The 26,862-nt window shown below is 42.0% G+C and overlaps 2 protein-coding genes across 3 annotated transcripts; both read right to left on the bottom strand.

The window, feature by feature from the left end:
• Nucleotides 1–1,337: 1,337 nt before the first annotated feature.
• gbrap (Gamma-aminobutyric acid receptor-associated protein) lies at nt 1,338–9,259 on the bottom strand. Of its 2 annotated transcripts, none has more exons than XM_014206637.3 (4): nt 9,030–9,259; nt 2,663–2,741; nt 2,445–2,563; nt 1,338–2,156 (listed from the first exon to the last, which is right to left on the bottom strand). In XM_014206637.3, the coding sequence occupies exons 1-4, from the start codon at nt 9,066–9,068 to the stop codon at nt 2,076–2,078; spliced, it is 318 nt and encodes a 105-aa protein (XP_014062112.1). In that variant the 5' UTR covers nt 9,069–9,259; the 3' UTR covers nt 1,338–2,075.
• Nucleotides 9,260–9,948: 689 nt separating this feature from the next.
• Nucleotides 9,949–26,364, bottom strand: dulda (Serine/threonine-protein phosphatase dullard-A). The gene is given in 8 exon segments (NM_001173807.1): nt 9,949–11,170; nt 11,286–11,370; nt 15,179–15,290; nt 15,432–15,548; nt 19,262–19,333; nt 19,471–19,589; nt 21,442–21,508; nt 25,700–26,364. Coding segments are annotated over 8 exon segments (738 nt in total). The 5' UTR covers nt 25,805–26,364; the 3' UTR covers nt 9,949–11,109.
• Nucleotides 26,365–26,862: the final 498 nt, after the last annotated feature.

Below are 26,862 nucleotides of genomic sequence, written 5' to 3' on the forward strand. Positions count from 1 at the left end.
TCATGTGGTCAAATTTCTGCAAAGAAAACACTACGATAGGACACCAATAAGAAGACTTGCTTGGGCCGAGAAACACAAACAATGGACATTAGACTGGTGGAAATCTGTCCTTTGGTCTGACGAGTCAAAATTTGATTTCAACTACTGTCTTTGTGAAATGCAGACTAGGTGAACGAATGTTCTCTGCATGTGTGGTTCCCACCGTGAAGCATTGGGGAGATGGTGTAATGATGTTGGGGTACTTTGCTGGTGACACTATAGGTGATTTATTTAGAATTCAAGGCACACTTAACCAGCATGGCTACCACAACATTCTGCAGCGATACGCCATCCCATCTGGTTTGAGCTTAGTGGGACTATCATTTGTTTTTCAACAGGACAATGACCCAACACACCTCCAGGCTGTGTAAGGGCTATTTGACCAAGAAGGAGAGTGATGGAGTGCTGCATCAGATGACCTGGCCTACACAATCAGCAAACCTCAACCCAATGGAGATGGTTTGGAATAGTTGGACCCCAGAGTGAAAGAAAAGCAGCCAACAAGTGCTCAGCATATGTGGGAACTCCCTCAAGACTGTTGGAAAAGCATTCCAGGTGAACCTGGTTGAGAGAATGGCAAGAGTGTGCAAAGCTGTCATCAAGGCAAAGGGTGGCTACTTTGAAGAATCTAAAATATATTTTGATTTGTTTCACACTTTTTTGGTTACTACATGATTCCATGTGTTATTTCATAGTTGATGTCTTCCCTATTATTCTACAATGTAGAAAATAGTACAAATAAAGAAAAACCTTTGAATGAGTAGGTGTCCAAACTTGACTGGAACTGTAATGTAGGTCGAAAATATGCAGGTTAGGACAACGTAATATTTCAATGCGGCAGCGTTACATAATAAACAAATTAATTGGCTGCTGCTAACTAGCATAGCTGGTCCCATTGTTGCAAAGCATTATGGGGTATAAGAATTCCGTTGTCTTAACCTTCTTCCCCATCTTCAACCTAGACTGATACCAAACTAAACCAATCTGACAGTGAAGGTGAGGAAACTACCTCAGCACTACTCAATCTTGGGTCAATAGCAAGATTAATACTAATTTCTGTCTCTATGTGATGATGGGATTGGATGTCTCCACAGTGAGTGCAGTCTGGTGTAGTGATCGAACGGATTCCATTTTGAATGCTCAGGTGTGAACAGGAGAATAGCCTAAATAAAGAGGGAAATGTGTGTTCTCCACTTTCAAGACTATGGTTGCGGAAACTGTTTCCATATGTTCATATACAGTAGAGATATGCAGGAAAAGTCAGGGGAAAAAAGATAGTAACAAGACAGGAAACAAAGTTGGCTTTTCATCACATTTTATCATGAGTGGAGAGTGCCAGTAACAGCTATACCGAGTTCTAACTTTTTTAAAGTAGAACAAAACTTTTAAAGTAAAATTGCACTGAGCTTTACAATACTTCTCAGAAATTAAGCCATCTAAAAATTACAAGTACAATAAAGAATCATAATAGTAATCAATCCAAATATAGATTTTTTTTTAACCACTGAAAGCGGAGACAAGCGGAAGATGATTGTTCAGTCGGAATTCTATTCTACTCCAGTCAGACGTCAAATACACTACGTCGTCAGAGTATCTTACCAGCACTAATACATTAGTAAAACATTACATTTTATCATTGCCAAATGGAGCAGAATTTAACCTATCAACGCTACATCCAAAGTTTACATTTTATTTTCCACGCATCTTTATAATGACTGGTAATATGGTCTAATTCTAACACTAATTTCAAAATGGCATCTCTCCTCTATCCATTTCAGCATGATTAAAGCACTATGAAAACTGGCCACGGGACCATTCAACCGAAATCCCCATCTCGGCGACCCGGAGGCAAATAAAATTCAGACTGTGCGAAGAGTATTAAAGAGGTAAAAATGGATGGATGAGGGAAGGAGGGGGAGTGAAAGTGCATCTGACGTCTTTGCTCGGGGAACTAGGCTGCTGAGCTGGATATAGCATTTCAATGGAGTTAAGGGAGGTTTGGGGGAGAAGACTTGGGTGACGAAGGGGGGAGGGGTTTAGACTTCCGTTTGGCTGTCTCCATAGACACTCTCATCACTGTAGGCAATGTAGAGGAAAAAGTCCTCTTCATGGTGCTCCTGAAAGAGAGAACAATAAAGAGGTGTTGGTATGAGTTGACAAAACAGGAGGGGGAGGCTTCCCTGAAAGGCATCCCCAATCCAAATCAAACTGTCACATGCGCCAAATACAACAAGTGTAGACCTTACCGTGAAGTGCTTACTTAACCAACAGTGCAGTTCAAGAAGAGTTAAGAAAATATTTACTAAATAAACTAAAAAAGAACAATAACGAGGCTATATACAGGGGGTACAGGTGCGGGGGGAAGCAGCAGAAAAGCGTTCGAAGGGAGCGGGGAGGAGTCATACCTGGTATAGAAGGCCCATGGTGGCTGAGGTGGGAGGAATGACGTTGTTTACAAAGAAGAACAGGGCGTCCTCGGCCCGCAGGTGGATTCGTTTTCGGATGAGGAAGTAGAACTGGCCCACTGTAGTAGAGAGAAATGAATTGAACTATTAAAGTTCTGAAGAGAGTGATATAGATGTGGTACATGGATGGCACATAACCATAATAACTGGTTACCTACCCGTGAGGTCAGAGGGCACGAGGTATTTCTTCTTGTCCAGATCTCCTATCCTTGCTTTGGGGGCTTTTTCCACAATTACCTACAATTAGAAGGGGAAAAAAGCTTTTAGAAAAGGCCTTAATATTGTGTCGCTGTGTGTCCAAAAATGTAAAGATCAAATACATTTAAAAAAAAAGATACTTTGTTACATTCATATCTCTTACATTTCCACTCCCTGGTACATTAACTTGGTCACATACGATTGCGCTATTCAAGCTTGTTTGCTTCACATTTCAAGGAAAGGGGATCTGATAAAATAGTCAGACCCACTGAAACTCCATCGTGCGAGGTGATTTTCAGAAACCATTATGGCACAATGACATGGGATTATTAAATGCTTCTCCATTTTGGATTCTACTGCTGTGTCAAGCCAGAGATCTGCATATAATGACGAGATATGCATGTTGCCGCACTAACAACGGGAGTTGTTGTACCAAAGGTGTTAAGGCAGGCGACAAGCTGAGGTCCAAAATAAGCCAATCGGAACGCATTGGACAGATTTTGGGCAGAGGGAAACCGCACGCGTCCCTGCTTCCTCTGGTCAAGCTTGATAAACAAAAAGATGTGGTCAAAAAGGCCAGTTATGCCATCTTAACCTGTGGTTGCGTCACGCACAGTGCAGATGTCTATTTTGCTGATGTCTAGTGGACAAGTTGGTTTTCCACACAGCCCTAGTAGCAAGTACCCACAAGACAGGATGATTTAGTTGGGGGGGGGGGGGGGGGGGCTGAAATACAACCACGGGGTCTATTCAATCTGCAAAACTGAAGCGTTACAGAGTCCCCGATAGAAATGTAAAAGTAATTTCAGATTGAGCCGACACATGCAGTGTTTACCGTGAACGCAGTCTCTGCTAAAGCAGGAACATTGCCTTCACATTTCAATCATGCTGTAAAAATGAAGTTCAGCGATGCGGATTGAATGAAGGCCTGTATTCAGTGCATAAAACCTACACCGAGACTTTCTGCAGATTGTTTACACCAGGGCTTTCTAACCCTGTTCCTGGAGAGCTACCCCCTCTAGGTTCACTCCAACCACAGTTAATTATTAGAATCAGGTGTGCTAGATTAGGGTTGGAGTGAAAACACACAGGACTGTCACTCTCCAGACACAGGTTTGGAGAGCCCAGAGATCAGTGGAGGCTGCTGAGGGGAGGACGGCTCATATTAATGGCCGCAACAGCGCTAATGGAACGGCATTAACACATGGAAACCATGCGTTTGATAACATTCTATTGATCCGCTCCAGCCATTTCCACGAGCCTGTCCTCCCCAATTTAAGGTGCCACCAACCTCCTGTGATTTGGATAGTTAGGCCTTACATCACAAATGAGGAATAGACATTTTGACCTGGCTAGGATTATCAGCTCGTGTACAAAACCAAAAGACGCAAATATGAAACTTTAAACGGGAAGCATAGAAACAGTGGACATATAACATATCTACTGCTTCTTAACTTGCTTTCAATGAGAATTACAGATCTATAACTCACATTTCTGTGTAGATTTGGTCAGGTCGACCAAAAAGTAGGCTATTACAGCTTTAAGCAAACCCTGAAAATGAAGGTTAGGAACCTATTGTCATTTCTGCCTAAGACATTCTTACAAAAGGGTGAGGCTTTAAAACTAAAGGGACACAGTGTAGACTGAAAACAATACCTCTATAGAGGGGCTAAATGTGAAATAAACAAGTGAACTGCTTACTATTTGGGGCAGCTAACATTACACATCGGGGCGGCAGGTAGCCTAGCGGTTAGTGTTGGGCCAGTAACCGAAAGGTTGCTAGATCGAATCCCCGAGCTGACAAGGTAAAAATCTGTCCTTCTGCCCCTGAACAAGGCAGTTAACCCACTGTTCCTCGGCAGACATTGTAAATACGAATTTGTTCTTAACCGACTTGCCTAGTTAAATAAAACATCTTTAAACACACACCTTAACTCTTACAGCTATCTATTAACCTGTCAAAGTATTGCATTGGAAGTAAATTACTATTTGTAAGTCATGAGGTCTTGCTTTTTGAAAACAGTCCCAAGCTTGGTAGCTAGTTATTGTTTTAAAGGCACTGTGCAGTGAAAAACGTGATTTTCCTGTTTTATGTACATTTCCACACTATGAGGTTGGAATAATACTGAAATTGTGAAAATAATGATCATGTCCTTTTTGTGTAAGAGCTGTTTTAAAAGACCACCTGAAATGTGTCTGTTTTGGTCCACCAGCCACTGTGGCAGGTAGATAATAAAATATCTACCAGCCACTCAGATTTTTTACTAGCCAATTTTTTTTGTTGTTGCCATAATTACACACAAAAAAACAAGCATACTTTGTAATGTTTGTAATACAATACATGTATTAGGAAGAAGTAATGTAATATACTGCAAAAAAAAAAAAAAAAAGTGACCCGAGTCTTTTAATCAAAATATAGAAAATGTTCAGCTGCCCCTTTAAGGGCGGGAGAGGTTACCGTGGTAACGGGGCCACTTGAGCCCTGTCACACATCTGTGTGACAGGGCGTCAATTCACTATCAGTTGAAGCAGCAGACTACCTATGGAAAAACAGAGCTTGTGAACAAAACAATGTATATTGCCAAGAAAAACAAGGACAAAGTCTCACTTTGTAAATTAGATCAACTTTTATGCCTGTTCGCAGCGTCTCCAAAAATGAATCAGCACTTCAGTCATCGAACACAGCTCCCGTGCAAGGTGGGATATAGGATTTGTATTTATTTGAGCAATTAGCAGCTATGAAACAAAACAGAAATACTTTGAAAACAGTGCCAGACTAACGTACTCATACTTGACTTTTTATTCACGAATGTAATGCTCACACTGTAGAGCCCTGCAAATTGATCACCCGCCAAATTTGGCAGGTATGAATTTTATGCCCTGAACCCCACAGAAGAGGCTGGGCAACAACACCTGTAGCTAGCTAGCAGTGGTAGACAGTGTACTTTACCCTTGCCTGCCGAGAACGGTTTTCCCTCAGTTCTGTTAACGACAGTGAGGGCAGGTGTTTGGCAGGCAAAGACACTGGATTCTAGCTAGGTAGGACTCCAGTACACAGCAGGCAGGATAGGTAGCTTGCTAGTGTTGGATCGCGTCAATTCAATCTGGTATTGGAATAAAACAGTTAACACAGAGTAACTTCTGATTTCTTTGTACTTTAATTAATGCAAACACATTTATGGTAAATATGATGTTCGTATATACGGGCTCACTGTCACCACGCAGGGCAGACAGAGAACTGAGTTACACATCCTTTGCTTTTCATTAAATACTCTGACAGAGATAGGCCAGCATTGAGTGGGAACTGTCAGAGGGAGGATGAGCGTGGTTTAAACTTACTCATCCTATCGTTGGCGTGCCGGTTGGTCCCAACCTCGAGACGCCTCCTGTTGCCGGGCGTAGTTATTATCTTTGGCAGTCTATTTATCTTGTGACTGCACAATGCACAGTTCTCTAAAACCCCGACACCCCTCTGCATATACATTTCACCCATATCCTGCCGTTATCTTTTAACAAGCTCTTCCACATCCCTGATTTACAGCATCTGCATTCTTTCCATATGACTCACCATCCCATGAGCCCCTTCCTCTCACACAGCAGTATGCTCTTATCATATAGAGTATAAACTTAATATTATAGCATAGCTTCTTTGTTATATTATATAGGTTATGCAAACAAATAGTTGGTCAAACCCTAACACTAGCTAGCTACCTAGCTAGCTAATGACAGCTAGGACACCGGTAGACAGTGTCGTTTGCCCCCGCCTATCTGGCACCGTTTTCCCACAGTTCTGTTCACGACGGCAGGTGTTACACTTCAAACACACAGACAGGGTCATTGCATTTTGGTACACCAGAATTACATTAATTTCCAAAGAAACTCTGCGTTTGCCTTGCAGCATTACGTTGAGGAGGCAGTTGCATTTATCGAAAGTACACCTCAAACTGTATGCGTAGACAGCTTGACAGAAATGGTAACAGAACATGAATGTTTAACTTCGGTTGCATACATATCCAGATGACGGCGCATACTATTTTGCTTAACCTGTTGGGGCTAGGGGGCAGTATTTGCACGGCCGGATAAAAAACGTACCCGATTTAAACTGTTTACTACTCTTGCCCAGAAACGAGAATATGCATACAATTAGTAGATTTGGATAGAAAACACCCTAAAGTTTCTAAAACTGTTTGAATGGTGTCTGTGAGTATAACAGAACTCATATGGCAGGCCAAAACCTGAGAAGATTCCATACAGGAAGTGCCCTGTCTGACAATTTGTTCTCCTTCTGTGGCATCTCTATCAAAAATACAGCATCTCTGCTGTAACGTGACATTGCATAAAGGAGTTCTGTATCTATAATTCTTAAAATAATTGTTATGTATTTTGTGAACGTTAATCGTCAGTAATTAAGTAAATTCACCGGAAGTTTTCGGTGGGTATGCTAGTTCTGAACATCACATGCTAATGTAAAAAGCTGTTTTTTGATATAAATATGAACTTGATTGAACAAAACATGCATGTATTGTATAACATAATGTCCTAGGAGTGTCATCTGATGAAGATCATCAAAGGTCAGTGCTGCATTTAGCTGTGGTTTTGGTTTTTGTGACATATGCACGCTTTGAAAATGGCTGTGTGATTATTTTTGGCAGGGTACTCTCCTGACATAATCTAATGTTTTGCTTTCGCTGTAAAGCCTTTTTAAAATCGGACAGTGTGGTTAGATTAACGAGAGTCTTGTCTTTAAAATGGTGTAAAATAGTCATATGTTTGAGAAATTGAAGTTATAGCATTTATGAGGTATTTGTATTTCGTGCCACGCGATTCCACTGGCTGTTGACTAGGTGGGACGCTTGCCCAGGGAGGTTAATGATGCTGTCGGTCTGTTCCAAGCGTTATGCTTTGATCATACCGACAGAGTTATTGCATTTTGGTACACCAGAATTACATTAAATTTCCAATAAAACTCTGCTGTTTACCTTGCAGTGTTGCAGTGGGATTTATCGAACGTATGCGTCAAACTGGCTTGACAGAAATGGTGGCAGAAGATGAATGTTTTTTTTTGTTGCATACATATCCAGATGCAGCTGCATACTATTTTTCACAATGACGCTGTCGGTGTGATCGAAGCGTTTACAAGCCATAACCACCAGCAATATCCACCGTCGTAGTACGGATGATGCCTGAGTTGGAATGTGACGCTAACTGAAGATACAGAAATGTCCACATGCTGGAACGCCCCTAATTGCAGGCCGCAATCACACGTCACTATTATTGTTGATAACAGATACACATTCCCCTACCAGACAGTCCTAGCAAAATTGTTCTTTGCTAAGAAGTTATTTGACCATTTTAATTGAAAACAGTCACATTAGGTACTCAATTGTTACCCAGAAATTATTTGATAGGGTTAGAAAAAAAAAGGCTGCATTGGACCTTTAAACAAACATAACTACAATTAAATTGTTATAGTTAGCTGTGTGTAATGCAATCACATCTGTATCATTCTCAATAGAAATAACAATTTGACAGCTTGCTATAGCTAGTAAAACAAATTCCCATTCAGTGTAAAATTCCCATTCAATGTAGAAATTATGACTTAAATCTTTCAACAAAACTGCGTCAACTTGACCGTCAAGTAGGGTGGCTTGCTAGGCCCATTTTAGAAGCAGTTTGTTGTTGCCTAACTAGCCAACGTTAGTTAGCTAGTTCTTTGGCGTCGTTGTGAACATGCGCCTAACCAAACATGACATGGCTTGGGGATATTATAGAACGTTAGTTATGTCGTAACTGGGCTCACTAACATCAACACTTTTTTCTACAAAGTAACCCATATTGAGAAGCCAAACCAGCCAGGGTACTGTTGCTAGTAGGCTAGCAAAGAAGGCATCTACTTACGGGCACCCTATCCGGATACTTCTTCCTTATTTTCTCGCCCTCAGACCGTCTCTTCTCAAATGGGTGCTCCTCTTTGTATTGAAACTTCATTGTCAAACGAATGACAGGCTGTCGGTAGGTATATCTGCGATTACCGACTGGGATTCCTCAAATAGTAATTCGTCGACAACGCTAGCTAGTTGGGCTACTGTTTTGTTCGGGTTCTTTCCTAGTGCGACTGCGGCGGAGGGATACCATAACATACGACGCGAAAGGGAGGTCTGTACGCCGCACGGCTAAAATGGATTGTGGAAGCATGAACGTTGACCGCAAAGAACCACACTGTTTGTGGTTGGGTTGATATTTAGTCGTATTCATCAATTAATAGAAATGTAACGATTCTTAAAAAAATTAGCAGTTTTTCAACAGTACTACTTTATTTTGTCTCACCGGCTGTGATGAGGCAGTTGCCCTAGTCATATGACCCATCCACTGCAGGTTCCGTGGCGAACAGTCATTGGCAGCAAGCGAATTCAAGACCGCCAAATTAATGTCTGAAATCAATTATTAATTTTGACAGAGCTGGAAAGAAGTTAGTGTGGCTGTAATAATTCCTCGCAATGTTCCCATAGTGTCTATTCACACTTAAGCTTCAAGGTGGGTGTCATGTAGCAGTTTGCGTGGGCAGTTACACAAGAGTGGAAGTGATCATATGCTCGAGTCATGTCAGCTGATGTAGCTGCTGCTATAAAATGGTAATGGTCACAATATCCGTACAAGTAGACTGATCATAAGATTGAAAAGCAAGGTATATCCAGGGGGGGGTATACCAGTTTCATACTCCAATTTGAGCCATTTCTTATATCTTGTACTTGTTTTTATAGTCATTGGTACTTAATACGGCCTACTCTACAAATTACAGGCCCTGGGTGCCACGGCACTGCTGGTTCTCTTTTCTGCTAGCAGTTGATTAGCTAATGTCATGGATCAGCTAGAGTTCACTCACTGGTTTCTTAGGTCAGTCCCTGACTAGAAGGAAAGCATAGAAACCAGCAGTGTGGTTGCCCTCAAGTCAAGCGGAGGCCACGACTAAGGGGAACGAGAGCAAGCGATGCAGTTAATCATCTTACCACATGAGAGCAGTCAAGTGTTAGAAGACTTGTAATATTTGTGGAACTTATTGAGCAGAATTTCACTATTACTGATCTTGAATAAAACTGCAATATGAGTAATTTATAACATGTGTTCCTCTTTCCAGTGCAGGTAGTTCTGTATATTCACACAAAAGGCATACTGTTGTCAAGATACAAGCAAACAAAAGTTTTCCAGGGAGAGTGAATTTTAAAAGGAGAGCCAGGTAAGTGGTCGATACTGACAAGTGTTTTTATTAGTAACACAGACCTGGGGACTGAACCAAAAAGAAGCCGTCATGACTGGAGCCTTGACAAGATTGAAATTGTTCAAATGGCATTGAAAAGACAGAGGTGACGGTCAAGGGAGCAGGTAAAACATTTTCAGGTGGCTGCTCATTCTGCTTCAAATACAAAACAGCAGCAGAAAAATGAAAAATCCAGAAATGAAGTGCAAATCTCAAATTGAAATGGTATCAGGCATAAGATTTTCAATAATGGAGATGCCCAGGTCATACTATACACATCACAGTAACTGAAAGATGAGAAATTTAAAGAGTGAGGTTCCACCATCCAAATAAGTCTTTTTTTGAACCATTCTTTTCTTTCATAACTTCTTTAGTCCATCCTTCCATCTTGATGTATCCTACAAGCATTTTTGGGGGAACACTTTCAAGATAGACATGATCATGTCGGTCGCTTTATAATTCATCCAGAGATGTCTGTTAAGTATGTAGAAAGTCTTAATTGTGTAAAATTATCAGTCTTAACTCAATCATCGGTAACACCTGGCACACGAATTACCTTGATTGATAGGGCCTATATTCCCCCAAAACCCCCATTCAAAACTAATCATCCTCCATTTTCTCCTGTCTGGTTGCTCTTGGCCGTCTTAAGTGAAGTAAAGTCCAGTACCAAGTAGAGTGTAAAATGACAGGCCATTGCCTGCTGTTTTTGTTGTGCAGAGTCCAGGGTAAGAAGCAAAAGATGGAAACTTGTCTCGTTCGTTGCCTTGCTGTTCCTTCTCTTTTTGTAACGTCAAAAGTTTAGCAAGACGTACAAATGTGAGCAGTCGCCCAACTCAACGTACACAAAAGCAGCCCCATGCGTACATAGAGTCAATATCAGGTACTGTAAGGCTGAGACTCCATTTTGTTTAAAAATAAAAAATAAAACATACAAATAAAGAAGTGAAAACAAGAAAAAGAAAAGCTGGCTTCCCCCCAGTCGTTTCCTGGCCTTCCAGATCTCGCTCTGTTCATCCCTTGTTTCATGTTATGCTGTGACCCTCCTCTCCTCTGTCCCCTTCTTAAAGGGGTGAGGGGAGAGGTCCACTGCGTGCCGGGAAGGGGTTTAAAAAGAGGGCCAATCAGCCAAACCCTCCCTGCAGAATAAGCCAATCACCAGAGCCGGTGCTGGTGTAGGTTTCGACTGAGGACGGACCGGACGTCAGCGGTGAACCTAAGAGAGAAGACAGTTGTCAGGGTAATACATTTCTCATGCTACCAGGTAAATGGAAAAAAACTGCTATAGCGCAGGCTGCTCATCCATCAGTCTGAATACCTGAAATACTCACCTAAGTGCATCTAGCATAGGCAGCAGGTTAAGGAGTGCTGTGTCACTAGGGTCACTGAACCAGGACTTGATAGGTATTGCATTGTCTGAAAGGCAAATACAGAGATTCGGAAACAAAGGAGAGTACCGAGTGACAAAAGTAGGAGAGTTATGAAACAATATTTGGTAGGTAAAAATCAGGTGAGTAGGACAAAATTATCTGCAGTTAGAAAATCAACAAAACATTCCTTGTATTACTAAGGTGCGGGGTGTTGTCCCTTCGTAGATGCCAACTTACCCTGATTCTCACAAGCCTGTCACAAGGCTAATCACGCTTTCTATAGGAAACATTTGAATTGGTGTGCGTGATTTGTTTGCGTAAAACGTGCAAGAGCTGCTTGGCAACCTTCCACCCACACCCAGCAAGCTGAAAGCAACTGATTTCACAACCTTTTTAGTTTAAAACAATTATCTAAGCTCACCAACAAGGATATGACCTAGAATGATATACAAAATGCACTACCGTTCAAAAGTTGAGTCACTTGAAATTTCCTTGTTTTCCATGAAAACATACATGAAATGAGTTACAAAATGAATAGAAAATAGTCAATATGTTGACAAGGTTCTAAATTATTTTTATTGAAATAATAATTGCTTTCGTCAAAGAATCCTCCATTTGCAGCAATTACAGCCTTGCAGACCTTTGGCATTCTAGTTGTCAATTTCTTGAGGTAAATCTGAAGAGATTTCACCCCATGCCTCCTGAAGAACCTCCAAGTTGGATTGGCTTGATGGGCACTTCTTACATACCATAGAGTCAAGCTGCTCCCACAACAGCTCAATAGGGTTGAGATCCGGTGACTGTGCTGGCCACTCCATTATAGACAGAATTAGAGGTCGACCGATTATGTTTTTTTTTCTTTTTCAACGCCAATACCGATTATTGGAGGCCCAAAGGGCCGATACCGATTAGTCGGCCGATTTTATTTGTTTATTTGTAATAATGACAAATACTGAATTAACACTTATTTTAACTTAATAGAATACATCAATAAAATCTATTTAGCCTCAAATAAATAATGAAACGTTCAATTTCGTTTAAATAATGCAAAAACAAAGTGTTGGAAAGGAAAGTAAAAGTGCAATATGTGCCATGTAAGAAAGCTAACGTTTAAGTTCCTTGCTCAGAACATATGAAAGCTGGTGGTTCCTTTTAACATGAGTCTTCAATATTCCCAGGTAAGAAGTTTTAGGTTGTAGTTATTATAGGACTATTTCTCTCTATACGATTTGTATTTCATATACCTTTGACTTTTGGATGTTCTTATAGGCACTTTAGTATTGCCAGTGTAACAGTATAGCTTCCGTCCTCTCCTCGCTCCTACCTGGGCTCGAACCAGGAACACATCGACAACAGCCACCCTCGAAGCAGCATTACCCATGCAGAGCAAGGGGAACAACTACTCCAAGTCTCAGAGCGAGTGACGTTTGAAATGCTATTAGCGCGCACCCAGCTAACTAGCTAGCCATTTCACATCGGTTACACCAGCCTATTCTTGGGAGTTGACAGGCTTGAAGTCATAAACAGCGCAATGAGCTGCTGGCAAAACGCACGAAAGTGCTGTTTGAATGAATGCTTACGAGCGTGCTGGTGCCTACCATCGCTCAGACTGCTCTATTAAATCATAGACTTAATTATAACATAACACACAGAAATACGAGCCTTTGGTCATTAATATGGTCGAATCCGGAAACTATCATCTCAAACAAAACGTTTATTTTTTCAGTGAAATACGGAACAGTTCCGTATTTTATCTAACGGGTGGCATCCCTAAGTCTAAATATTCCTGTTACATTGCACAACCTTCAATGTTATGTCACAATTACGTAAAATTCTGGCAAATTAGTTCGCAACGAGCCAGGCGGCCCAAACTGCTGCATATACCCTGACTCTGTTTGCAAGAGAAGTGACTCATTTTCCCTAGTTAAAAGAAATTCATGTTAGCAGGCAATATTAACTAAATATGCAGGTTTAAAAATATATACTTGTGTATTGATTTTAAGAAAGGCATTGATGTTTATGGTTGGAGCAACATGTACCTAAGCGATTATATGCAACGCAGGATAGGCTAGATAAACTAGTAATATCAACCACCATGTGTAGTTAACGAGTGATTATGATTGATTGATTGTTTTTTATAAGATAAGTTTAATGCTAGCTAGCAACTTACCTTGGCTTCTTACTGCATTCGCGTAACAGGTAGTCACTCCTCATGGAGTGCAATGTAAAGCAGGTGGTTAGAGCATTGCACTAGTTAACCGTAAGGTTGCAAGATTGAATCCCCGAGCTGACAAGGTAAAAATCTGTCGTTCTGTCCCTGAACAAGGCAGTTAACCCACCGTTCCTAGGCCGTCATTGAAAATAAGAATGTGTTCTTAACTGACTTGCCTAGTTAAATAAAAGGTCTAAAAAATAAATAAAATACAAAATCGGCCAAATCAGCATCCAAAAATACCGATTTCCAATTGTTATGAAAACTTGAAATCGGCCCTAATAAAAAGAAGAAAAATCGGCCATTCCGATTTAATCGGTCGACCTCTAGACAGAATACCAGCTGACTGCTTCTTCCCTAAATAATATTGCATAGTTTGGAGCTGTGCTTTGGGTCACTGTCCTGTTGTAGGAGGAAATTGGCTGCAATTAAGCACCGTCCACAGGGTATGGCGTTGCAAAATGGAGTGATAGCCTTCCTTCTTCAAGATACCCTGTTCAAATCTCCCACTTTACCACCACCAAAGCACCCCCAGACCATCACATTGCCTCCACCATGCTTGAGAGATGGCGTCAAGCACTCCTCCAGTACCTTCTAATTTTTTCTGCGTCTCACAATTGTTCTTCTTTGTGATCCGAACACCTCAAACTTAGATTCGTCTGTCCATAACACTTTTTTCCAATCTTCCTCTGTCCAGTGTCTGTGCTCTTTTGCCCATCTTAATATTTTATTTTTATTGGCCAGTCTGATGGCTTTTTCTTTGCAACTCTGAATGAAGGCCAACATCCCGGAGTCGCCTCTTCACGTTGAGACTGGTGTTTTGAGGGTACTATTTAATGAAGCTGCCAGTTGAGGACTTCCGAGGCATCTCTTTCTCAAACTAGACACGAATGTACTTGTCCTCTTGCTCAGTTGTGCACCGAAGTCTCCCACTCCTTTCTATTCTGGTTAGAGACAGCTATTCTGTGAAGGGAGTGGTACACGGCGTTGTACGAGATCTTGAGTTTCTTGGCAATTTCTCGCATGGAATAGCCTTTATTTCTCAGAACAAGAATAGACTGACGAGCTTCAGAAGAAAGTTCTTTGTTTCTGGCCATTTTGAGCCTGTAATCAAACCCACAAATGCTGATGCTCCAGATACTCAACACAACGGTTTTCAGCTGTGCTATCATAATTGCAAAAGTTTTTTTAATGATCAATTAGCCTTTTAAAATGATAAACCTGGATTAGCTAACACAACGTGCCATTGGAACACAGGAGTGATGGTTGCTGATAATGGGCCTCTGTACGCCTATGTAGATAGTCCATTAAAAATCTGCTTTTTCCAGCTACAATAGCCATTTACAACATTAATAATGTCTACACTGAATTTATGATCAATTTGATGTTATATTAATGGACAAAAAAAAAGGGCTTTTCTTTCAAAAGGACATTTTTAAGTGACCCCAAACTTTTGAACGGTAGCATACATATGCATAGAATACAGTATATGCCATTTAGCAGGCTCTTTTTATCCAAAGAGACTTAGGTCATGCGCCCATACATGACAATCAAACCCACCATCCTGGCGTTGCAAGCGCCATGCTCTACCAACTGAGCCATACATGACCACCATATGAGTGCGTTTGTGTGTGTGTCTCACCTGGATGGCTCCGGTAAGCTCCAGGCGAGTTGTCCAGGATGACGATACTAGACAGGTCATCGTGTACTACTGAAAGGTCTTTAATATAGCTACCTAGATCCAACGTACAATGCTGCAGACAGGGAAAATGCATACAGGATGTAAGCAGATCGCAAATACATGATAGAATCGATCAGTCTCCATAGAGAGTACATTAGGTCACTATGGATGGACATAAATCAATTGTGTTCATATGAAAAGGGGAGAGTGATACCTGTCTGTAGTATCTGCGTTTCAGGATGTTCCTGTTGTTGTCTAGCTTGTCTGCCACTGCCGAGCCGTATATCTCCATACTGGCCGTGAACACTACCAGCTCATACCACTGGCTGACCTGGAGACAGGGATGACATACATCCAGGGATACATGTAAGGCTCACGCCATCATTTACAGTCAAAGAACTGGTCAACCAGAACAGAGGTAAATATCGTTGAGAATAACCACGTTTCCATCCACAGTTATGCGAGTAAAGTCATATCGTATAACTTTTTTATTATTATTATTTTTTTAATCACAACAGCTGTGATGGAAACAGGAAGTCTTGGTACAATTTTTAAATGCCCGACAGCTCATTTGTTCATTCTACATGGTGGGATCTTTGTGTTGGTAAAATTAATTATATGAGAAATGGCGCTGGAAACACCGTAATACTCAAATGTATATACACACACACCAAAGCCAACTACGACAAGGCTGCTGACATAATCCATGATCTCATCAGGAGATTGGAGAACGTAGTACCAGAGGCACCCAAACAACTAATCTGCAGTGATTTTAAAACGGCTGTACCTTAAAGAAAATCCTCCCAAATTATTAACAATATGTAACCTGCCACACTTGCAATCGAAAAACACTAGATCTCTGTTATAGAAGTACAAAGCATGGCTATAAAAGCATACAACACCACTTGGGGACTCGGATCGCAATTCCTCTTGCTCTCACCTAGCTACAAACAGAACATGTAATCTGAGGAACCTTGTATAAAAGGTATGTGAAGGATTGGTCCCAAAAAAATATGGGCATGTTGAAAGGCTGCTTTGACTACCATTTGGAAGAAATTCTGACACACGAACAAACATTAAGGGACTGAACTATTACTGACTACATAGCTACATGGTTTGAATTAACTATAATTCCAGTAAAGACCACTAAACGTTTTTCCAGAAAGCAAAACCCTGGATAACTAAGTAACTAAAACAGTTACTTGACCAAAAGTGAAAAGTAATGTGTGCGAAGGACAACTGATGAAATCCATACAGAGAGACATTAAAACAGATAAAAAAATCAATTGGATTACAAACTCAAAATGGAAAACACACTTGAAAATAACAAAGCAAGGGAGGCATGGAAATATCTTAAACAAATGACAGCAGTGCCACTTACTGGCAACAACCTAGCCAATGAACTTAAACACCTTTTTGCTAGATTTTAAACAACGGACAGGCTTCCTGTAAATGACTTACCCCTCCCGAATGACAGTCCCATAATCGTCGCTGAAAATGTCCTCCATGTCTTCTCTAAACTCAAACCTCGGAAAACAGGCTTTGATGGTCTAAGCAGGCGAATTATCAGGGAGTGTAAATGGCAACAGTGACATATACAGAATCCTTTTTCCTGGAAAACTGCAACTATTGTGCACATTCCTAAAGTGAATAATCCCAAATCCCTGAATGACTATCGTCTCATCTCCTTGACCTCGGTGATAATCAAATGCTTGGAGAGCATTGTCCTGGGATACCTTCTCTGGCACACGGAGAGCCTACTGGACCTATTCCAGTTTGCATGTAAACCAGGCCACAGAGAAAGATACACTGCTCTTCCTTCTCTATAAAATCTACATGCACCTAGATAAATGCCAGAACTGTCGATTTTTCATCTGCCTTCGACTTATTACATCTTGATATACTGGTGAGAAGAAGAAAACAAACCTGCGCCTCTAATCAATTGGATCCGGTATTCTCACCAGTTGGGTCATTACAGTGAGCTTCAATGCGAATACATCGGACTCACTAACCACCAATATATGGGTACCCCAGGGCACCGGTTCTGTTCACCCTCTACACCAGCGATGGTGTAGGGACGCAGACAATGGTTTTTTTGTTCAATTCTCAGACCCACGAGCCACTGTGCCCCCCCCCCCCCCCCCCCCCCCCCCCCCACACACACACACAGCAAAGTGGCCCCCCAACACCCAAGTTCCCCACACCTGCTCTACACCAATGATTGTATCGAAATAACATCAGAATGTGCAACAGTAAAGTATGCAGAAGATACAGCAATCGTTGGTCTAATTAAGTGGTTCGAGGATGACTACAGGACAGAAATAGCACACTTCACCCAATGGTGAAGAATGGAAAACGTTATTAATGTGAAAACACCCCCAAGGAAATGACTTCAGAACTATAAAAGATGACTCCGGGCCCATCCACATTGACTCAGAACAAATGGTGTCAGTTGAGCAATACAAATATCTGAACTATAATCGACTCAAAACTCTCCTGGACTGCAAACACAGATATACAAAAATGGAAAATGACTATTTCATGAGGAGATTAAGGGTGTTTGTAAATGTACTTTGGAGTGCCAGAGTGCGCTCAGGCCGTTCGTAAATTCAGAGCGTTTCGCTCTCGGACCATTCAGAGTGCATACTGGACGCTCTGGCCGAGGAGTAGGGTTGATCCGAGCGTTCTGACCTCACAACGGCAGTCAAGCACCCAAGCTAACTGGCTAAATTTAGCTAGCTACTTCCAGACAATTAATAGAACCCCTCACTGATCATTTTACTCGCCCTAGCAGAGCTGGTTAGGCTGTTTTCATGTTATCTAGAGCATTGGCGACTAACTGTGCCGATGACAACAAAATGATGGGGTTTTTTGCCGACGTTCACTGACATCGGTCATATTCATATTACGTGTTCGTAAATTCATCAGTTATTCTGCGCTCTGGCATATTCAAATGAGAGTGTTCTGAAATCGGAGTAGATAGCCAAGGTGAATTTACAAACGCACCCTAAATAAATTAGGTCAAAAGAATAACAACCATATTCTACACATCCTTTGTTCAGACATCACTCTCGGTTTCAAAGCCTGGTACAATCAGCTATCCATAGCAAATAAAAACCCAATACACAAAATAGTAATAAAGCGGTAAATTAAACGAATCTCAAGAACATGGAAGCGCTGTTCTTGGAGTGGTGAGGGCAAGACCGCGAATTGCCACCAACCTGACACACCCACTCAACCAGGAGTACCAGCTCCTACCATCAGGCCACCGACACGGAGTCCATCTTTACAAAACCAACAGAGCCCAGAAAGAATTCATTCCCACCAGTATAAATCAACTGCTCGATGCCCCTCCCCCCGAGAATTTACAAACTGAATTACGAACTGTATCCACATGTGTTGTCGTAGCCACATTTATGCACCTATTGGTGATGCTGTGCTGTTTGTTGAGACATTTCCAGTAAGGAACACACAAATAATTATTACTATAAAACGATCATATCCTCCCACTACGACTCTGGAAACCATGCAGTTTATTAGGCTACAGATTAAATAAATTATGAACTTTACAGGGTGTTGAAAGTGCATGGTAATCTTGATGCTCCTTTTCAATATATATCTAGGGTCTGATTCTGGTGACATGGTGATCGATGCATGACTGATTTAGCCATAATCATTTCATAATGTAAACTAGTCTACCCGCACTGTATCTGCCAGCTGTTGGCTAGAGCCATATGTCAACACCAGAGTAGGCACATTTGCTATTTAACGCAACAGTTTGTGACAAAACTATCACTAGAGTTGAAAATGTGATGTAAACACATTGAACATTAAGTTATCAGGTACCAATTTTTTTTTGTTTGTTATCATCTACAAGTAAATTTGGTGGAAACACCACTGGTGGGAAAACGTGCATATTTACTTTATGTGGATTTTAGAGTATTCACATGAAAATCAGTTGCCAATTGGATGGAAACCTAGCTACTGACGTACAAAATAGAACTCATAGTTGATGAAGGACAAAAACGGCTAACTTTTACTCACCACTTCTAAAAAGAAGTCGACGTGCGGCCTTTTATGTACAAAGAATCTGACAGGGTGCTTGTCAATGACTACCTGCAAGAGAGAGAGACAGACTAGGAGTAATATCATCTTGGGTCAGATGTGTGTACGCGCAGCATGCTTGCCTCTGGACCAGAGGGTCCAGGTTTGGCTACCCCCCCCCCCCCCCCCCTCTACACGCATGGGTTTACCTTGAGGATGAAGTCTGGTGGTGTGCCGGGTCTCACTGTGGGTCTGAGGACCCCGTCGTGGTGAGAGTGGATCAGCGTCTCATCTAGATCCAGTACCAGAATCTTCCTCTTTACTGCATCTGAATGCCAAACACACACCTACTTATTACTTGTTCAATAATACATACTTCACCAACTTAGTAGCCTTGTGGTTAGATTGTCCTCCCCGAGATTGGGGGTTCGCTCCCCGGTCGAGTCATACTAAAGACAAGAAATATGGGACCCGATGCCGCTCTGCTTGGCACTCAGCATAAAGAAGATGGGGGGGGGGCAAGTCCCTGTGACAGACTAGTGTCCTGTCCAGGGGGCGTACTGTACATCAAGCTGCCTGGCGCTACAGAAACAGGAGAGGCTTGTGCACTATGGGTCGCTCTGGCTTACTTAATACACACACACACACACCTTGCTAGGTCTAATCTATAAGACCATAAAATAACAACAGTAATAGCGATGATTTTACCATCTTACACAAGTGACAAAATGGTTTGTTTGCGCCAATGCGCTCACATATTTGTTTTGCGAACACACGCTTCAACAGAAGGTATCCGATATATGTGATAAGTTCAGTGGTGTATTGGGAGGCTATACGCAGGTATACTTATATGCCATATATATAAAAAAAAATTCCAGTGGGCATTGCATATACACACACACAACTTAATCCCCACTGATGTGTATCACAATAGTATAGTGCAAGTATATACGCCGTATCAATTATATAGCGCAAAAGAGAAATCATGCACAAAGTATCCTACACAATCACAAAGCACGTGAAATATATCCACATGCCTGCAGCACACATCTGGTTTCAGCAGAATATCAGGCAGAAAAAGCATGCAGCTCTCAACTGGTTCTCATTGAGCAGCTCACAGAATTGAACGATATCGGTAGCCGGAAGTCTGGGAAAGACGTTTCAATTTATGATATCTTACAGTAAATGCTAATTTAGGCAACAATGGGTATGCAAACCAGTTATTGAAAAAGTTTGGTCCTAAATCTTGCTTGAATCTTTGCGATGCGTAATTCGGTCATCATGGCAGTTAACATTTTAATTCAAAAGGTTTTCCCAAAAAACCTTCCCAATTAAATGTTGACTGCAAAGTAGGTCTTTGTATCAATCGGGAGGGCATTTGTTTTGCAAACTCTGCCGTCACCTGTAGCCTAAATTGTAGGGCTAGCTACATTGTACAGAAACACCGCTAGCAAAACGGTCTCTTGCTAGGTGAGCAATTAAATGAAAGGGAAACTACACCCTCCCAAAAGTATATTTTAAATGTTTTTCCCCAGACCTAAAAAAATGGTCTCCGGATGTGAGTTAAGCATTGTTGTGAACTTAGAACATCCAGTTGTATAAACTATGGGAAAACAGAGCTTGTCAATGGCTTTTTTTCCAGAACAATTTGAGTATACCCACTTCTCCAGGCACCACTACACCACTGGATAAGACAGCAGAGCAGGGCTGTCCTATGGAAAAGCCATTTGAAAAGACTTGGGTGCGTTCATACTCCTCAGCCTAAGAAGAACTGACATTAACAATGGATTTACAGGACCACGAATCCACATTTGTGAAAGCACGGTCCCCTGTTTTCCTTTGAGACAAGCTCTTAAACAGTAGTATTTGGAACTCCTAGTGCCCAGCGAGCACCTGTGTTTCATGCACATACAGTAGGTTGTCATTTGAAGATGTATACAATTAGATGTCCATCACTTTGCTGTACTAGCTTCCTCGTACAGATTGTACCTGTTGCTTTTTTTTGTTGTCTATATGTGTGTTCTGTATTTGTGATACTATTTTCTCACTTTGCTTGGTTTTTATTTTATTTATTTTTTTACAAAAACTGAAAAAGTTACAGCTCTTTCTTTGCAGATCGGTTTACAGGCATTACTGAACAATGACTTGTCTAAATTTAGACAAGTGGACTGTATACTCACTGAGTCTGTTTCTGGAGATGGGGGACAGGGGTAAAGTGTCATACCGCACTGTCTGGTACTGGATAACCTGAAAGAAAGACAGACTGAATGAGATGAAACAGTCAACTCAGCCAACGACAGAGTCCATCTGTGAGCATAAAATTCAAGAATTGAAAAGAGAACATTAGACAACGTTTGGTTACTGTGGTCTTAGCCGTGTTACAGGACTAAAAATGTCACACAAAACAATCCAAGCTATGGATAACTATTACAAGACGATGTAATGCATCAAACCCCACTTTACAGTAAAAGCCCTCGTCATTCCATTGTCTGCTACCTATGCTGCTATCCTTGTGTGCATTTCAAAAGTTGTGGTTACACCTGCTTCATTTACTTGTCAGCACTATGTAGTATTGTGGATGCCTACTGGGAATTTGCTTACACCCGTCAGTGCAGATGAGACACCTGTTGGAAAGGATTTGACGAGAGGGAGCAATATCAGATTATTCACACCCATTTCTTCACTCCATTCATTCATTCTTGGTTCGTTCCCTCCTTGCTTCTTTGACAGTTTTCGGACTCAGTGGCCCCAGGCCCCTGTTTTCCAGAAGGGCTATATTTAGCTCCCCCAGCTGTCCGCGGCTGTCACTGGAATAGGGGACCAAGTGGAAAAGGGAGACCTGCAGGGTGACTGACTGGGGCCGAAGAAAACCGTGTTTTGTCCGAAACCATTAGACAGCGCCGCGCTGCCAGGCCAGTTTCATGCCCTGTGGAGCTTGGCACGGCTGACCAGGCCTAGGGATAGCCTGTTCATGAGCAGCCGGTGGAAGCCATGGGGGGAACCCAAAGCCCCACTTTCTGTACCCCCTGGGGTGTTGTCTGTATGCTACCCCCTTAACCCAGGAAACACTCTCCAGCCCTCCATTCTGAAGACCATGCATTTATGTCGTATTGTTGTCGGTCTTGAAGATTATGATGCAACTGGCTCATGATGTGTCTAGCACACAGATTAAGGAGCATGTGTGTTTATGCTCCATAATCCAATAGTGATGGGTGCATGAAACAAAAAGTCATTTTTGGGAATGTGTGTCTATACATAGTCTAGGCCAGGGCTCTGCAACCTTGTTCCTGGGGAGCTACCGTCCTGCAGGTTCACTAACGCATTGTGCACACCGGTTGCGTCGAACTGTATGAGTTCTGACAGAAGTCCATCAATTTCATTGGGAGGCAATCCGCACCGCTGCGAGTCATCTGCCGAACTAGGTTGTGGTGTGTGGCACTGCGTGAGTGTGTTGGATTTTTTCAACTTGGGCGTTGCTTTGCCGTGCGGTCCCAGTAGTAAACCAACAAAAGTAGCTGATGTGTAGCGCGAATCATTTTGTTGTAATGCGGCACATGGTTTGTTCAGACTACATCAAATGTACCGTACGACAATAACCCGTTTGCACCCGATTCTAGTAATTAGCTAGTTGATAAGATTAATCAGATTAGTTAAATCTGGGGCAAAAACCTACGGAAGGGTAGCTCTCCAGGAACAGGGTCGGAGAGCCCTGGTCTAGGCCTATATGGCTACAGCATACCAGGCGCTCTCTTGTATGAATGTGCAACCTGCTTCAGCCAGACACCTAGGCCCGTCGTCACCTTGGTCATTGGGAGTGGGCAAACCACCGTCGCACCTGTAATATCATACTCCAGAGAATGAACATTAAACTGCTGGTTCAGGGGAGTAACAGGTTGCTACATTGTGGAATAAATGATTTCCCGCCATGTAGAATGATGTGCTACTCTATGATGCATCTCTATCCAAACACTGCGTCTGCATCCCACTGACTAGGCCCCGAGGCTCTCTGGTCAGTGACAATGTATCACTGTTAGGTAATACAGTACAAGCTGTTAACACTGGAGCTTCACTAAACCGTGTGAGTGAGAGAGTGAACAGTAGCAGGGTAGTCTTTGTGGCTAAGTAATCCCTCACCCTTTGGCCCTAATGTGGACTACCCTCTGTTAACCCAGAAGCAAAATAAACTGGAAGTAATATTACACCATACTTAGACTTAACCCCCCCCCGCTGCAAAACTAAGTCAGAAACGAAATAATTTGATACATTGAGTTTACAGCCTAGAGACAGTATATAATAAACAAACAATATGCGTCACCAGACCCGACTGTGCATTACTTGGTGGACAGGTGGAGCCTTGAACACCTCAAAATGTCAAGTTTATATTAGGAGCATCAGTGAACCAGTAGGTGACCAGAGTCTTCTGGGTCAAGTCCATATATCAAAGACTTCTGTCCAACAAGATCCTTTGTCATCCTAACACTCACATCACACTACAGTAGTGGGCTACAGAAGTTAACCCAGAAACATATGAGCAGCGGCATTCAATTAACAAATGTCAGAATCAGAAGGGTTAGTGTGGGTCCATAGCATAGGTTCTGTCTGTGTTAATATCAATGGTTCCTACAGTCCCACCTGAAGCACATTTCCACCTAATTCTATTCTGACTATGGCTCTGATAAAGCTTGTGCTCTTGGTGAGATGATTGGTTCTGATTTTAGGTTGATTGTGTTTTGGGTTTGTGACAGGGTTTGTGACAGGGTTATGACAGCTGTAACCAAGACATTTGAATATGCGAGTTGCGTGTCTGTCTCAGACTCACACATCCAATGACGCATGATATAAATATAAAACGCAACATGTAATGTGTTGGTCCCATGTTTCATGAGCTGAAATAAAATATCCCAGAAATGTTTCATATGCACAAAAAGCTTATTTCTCTAAAATGTTGTGCACAAATTTGTTTATATCCCTGTTAGTGTACATTTCTCCTTTGCCAAGACAATCCATCCACCTGACAGGTATGGCATATCAAGAAGCTGATTAAACAGCATGAGCATTACACAGGTGCACCTTGTGCTGAGGACAATAAAAGGCCACTAAAATGTGCAGTTTTGTCACACAACACAATGCCACAGATGTCTCAAGTTTTAAGGGAGCGTGCAATTGGCATGCTGACTGCAGGAATGTCCACCAGAGCAGTTGCCAGAGAATATATGGTTTATTTCTTACCATAAGCAGCCTCCAACATTGTTTTAGAGAATTTGGCCTCATAACCGCAGACAATGTGTAACCACGCCAACCCAGGACCTCCATATATGGCTTCTTCACCTGCGGGATCATCTGAGAGCAACCACCCGAACAGCTGATGAAACTGTGGGTTTGTAAAGCCTAAGAATATTTGCACAAACTGTCAGAAACCATCTCAGGGAAGCTCATCTGTGTGCTCGTCATCCTCACCAGGGTCTTGATCTGACTGCAGTTTGGGCTTGTAATCGACTTCAGTGGGCAAATGCTCACCTTGGATGGCCACTAGCACGCTGGAGAAGTGAGCACTTCACGGACTAATCCCAGTTTCAACTGTACCGGTCAGATGGCAGACAGTGTGTGTGGTGCTGTGTGGGCGAGCGATTTGCTGCCATCAACGTTGTGAACAGAGTGCCCCATGGTGGCAGTGGGGTTATGTTATGGGCAGGCATCAGCTATGTACAACGAACTGCATTTTATCAATTCATTGCAATTTCAATGCACAGAGATACCGTGACCAGATTCTGAGGCCCATTGTCATGCCATTCATCCTTTGCCATCACCTCATGTTTCAGCATGATAACACCCAGCCCCATGCTGCAAGGATATGTACATAATTCCTGGAAGTTGAAAATGTCCCAGTTCTTCCATAGCCTGCATACTCACCAACATGTCACTCATAGAGCATATTTGGGATGCTCTGGATCTAGGTGTATGACAGTGTTCCAGCACCGGCCAATATCCAGAAACTTCGCACAACCATTGAAGAGGAGTGGGACAACATTCCACAATCAACAGCCTGATGAACTCTATGCAAAGGAGATGTCATGATGCATGAGGCAAATGGTGGTCACACCAGATACTGACTGGTTTTCTGATCCACTCCCCTACCTTTTTTAAAAGGCATCTGTGACCAACAGACTCATATGTATTCCCAGCCGTGAAATCCATAGATTATGGCCTAATGCATTTATTTAAATTGACTGATTTCCTCACATGAACTGTAACTCAGTAAAATCTTTGAAATTGTTACATGCTGGGTTTATTTTTGTTCAGTGTATAAATCAGTGGACCCACTCTCCAGACATAGCAAAAAAAACGTGAGAATCGAGGAGTGAGTTGGTTTAACTACTTCTCAATAAATGTCAAAGATGTTTCATAACTAACCCTTGTTCTATCTGTGGTAATGCTTACCGTGCGTAGGTGCTTCCTGAGAATGTACAAGAAGAAGCCCCATATTCTGGACGTTACACCTAGGAAAGTGCGGATGCCAAGTAGACACTGTCTGGTCTTCAGCATGTCGGCGACCACACGGGGACCCACACAGGAACAGGAGATTGAAGGGACTACAAGCCAGCCCTCTCAACAAAGTTGACCAATTTGGTTCGGCCTAGGCTTCGAAGAGTCGAATCGGAATACTTTCGCTACAACCTCTCCAAAACGAACCAAATGCGTCCAAATCAACCAAACTAGACCAAGCAAACGTGTGAGAGCCTCTGCACGCTTGCTGCACAACTCTCATCGAATGGAATGAATTGGCATTGTGTAGCAGAATAATTGTTACAAAAACAATAGCTAAAACAGAAGTAGCTAGTTACTCTAGCACGATGACTGCTATCCGATGCCAATCTGGCTAGCTACGGTCAGAATATACCACGCAGCTCGTCTCGCTGACAAGCTAGTAGCTAGCTAGCTCGGTAGGCTGACCACCACCTTGATTGAACCCTTGACAAAAATAACTAAAAACTTCCGGCCATTGCAATTTCAAAGCAGTAATTCGTGCGCGTATTTGTTCCGTGGTATCTGACGAAAAATAATGATTGAAAACAAACAAACGTCAGCATGAAGACCGCTTGCAGTCTACAGCAAATCCGGAATCGAACTGCGAGCCGCCTTGCCGTCACTTCCGCGTGGAGAAAAGTATTCTCAAACCGATTTGAAACTGACGGCTGCGCGCAGCACGTCCCCGTGGAAAGCAGACAAACAAAAAGTGAACGAGCAGTCCGTTTTAAGAAATTAAAATCAGGTTCCAGTAGCTATACATACAGTAGAGCAATAATCTCAAGTGTAACATTTGGTATTGAATATTGCAAAATGTGAAATCTGCTTTGTATATATATATATATATATATACAAATGATCATAGTTGGCAAGAGATTTTTCTCTTCAGGTTAGAGTTCTCCTGTCAAAGTCAGAGGGTTTATCTCGAGCTTCTTATATTTTTACATCTTTAGAGATTCGTAAATCTGTGTACCACTCTCGACCAATTATTATTCAATAAAATTGGGAAAAATAAGCCAGACAAGATCAGGAAGGATGTCATTACCAACAACATGTGTGATGGTGGTCTTAATGTT

Source organism: Salmo salar, chromosome 07 (genome assembly GCF_965601325.2).
Source record: "Salmo salar chromosome 07, fSalSal1, whole genome shotgun sequence".
Classification (NCBI taxonomy): domain Eukaryota; kingdom Metazoa; phylum Chordata; class Actinopteri; order Salmoniformes; family Salmonidae; genus Salmo; species Salmo salar.

Excerpts from the sequence above, each read along its gene's own strand:
- gbrap (XM_014206637.3), bottom strand. The coding sequence starts at position 9,068 with ATGGGTCATATGACTAGGGCAACTGCCTCATCACAGCCG. Across the intron at positions 2,564-2,662 it reads CGTGCCCTCTGACCTCACGG|TGGGCCAGTTCTACTTCCTC; the intron begins GTAGGTAACCAG and ends TCTCTACTACAG. Across the intron at positions 2,157-2,444 it reads CCATGGGCCTTCTATACCAG|GAGCACCATGAAGAGGACTT; the intron begins GTATGACTCCTC and ends TCTCTCTTTCAG.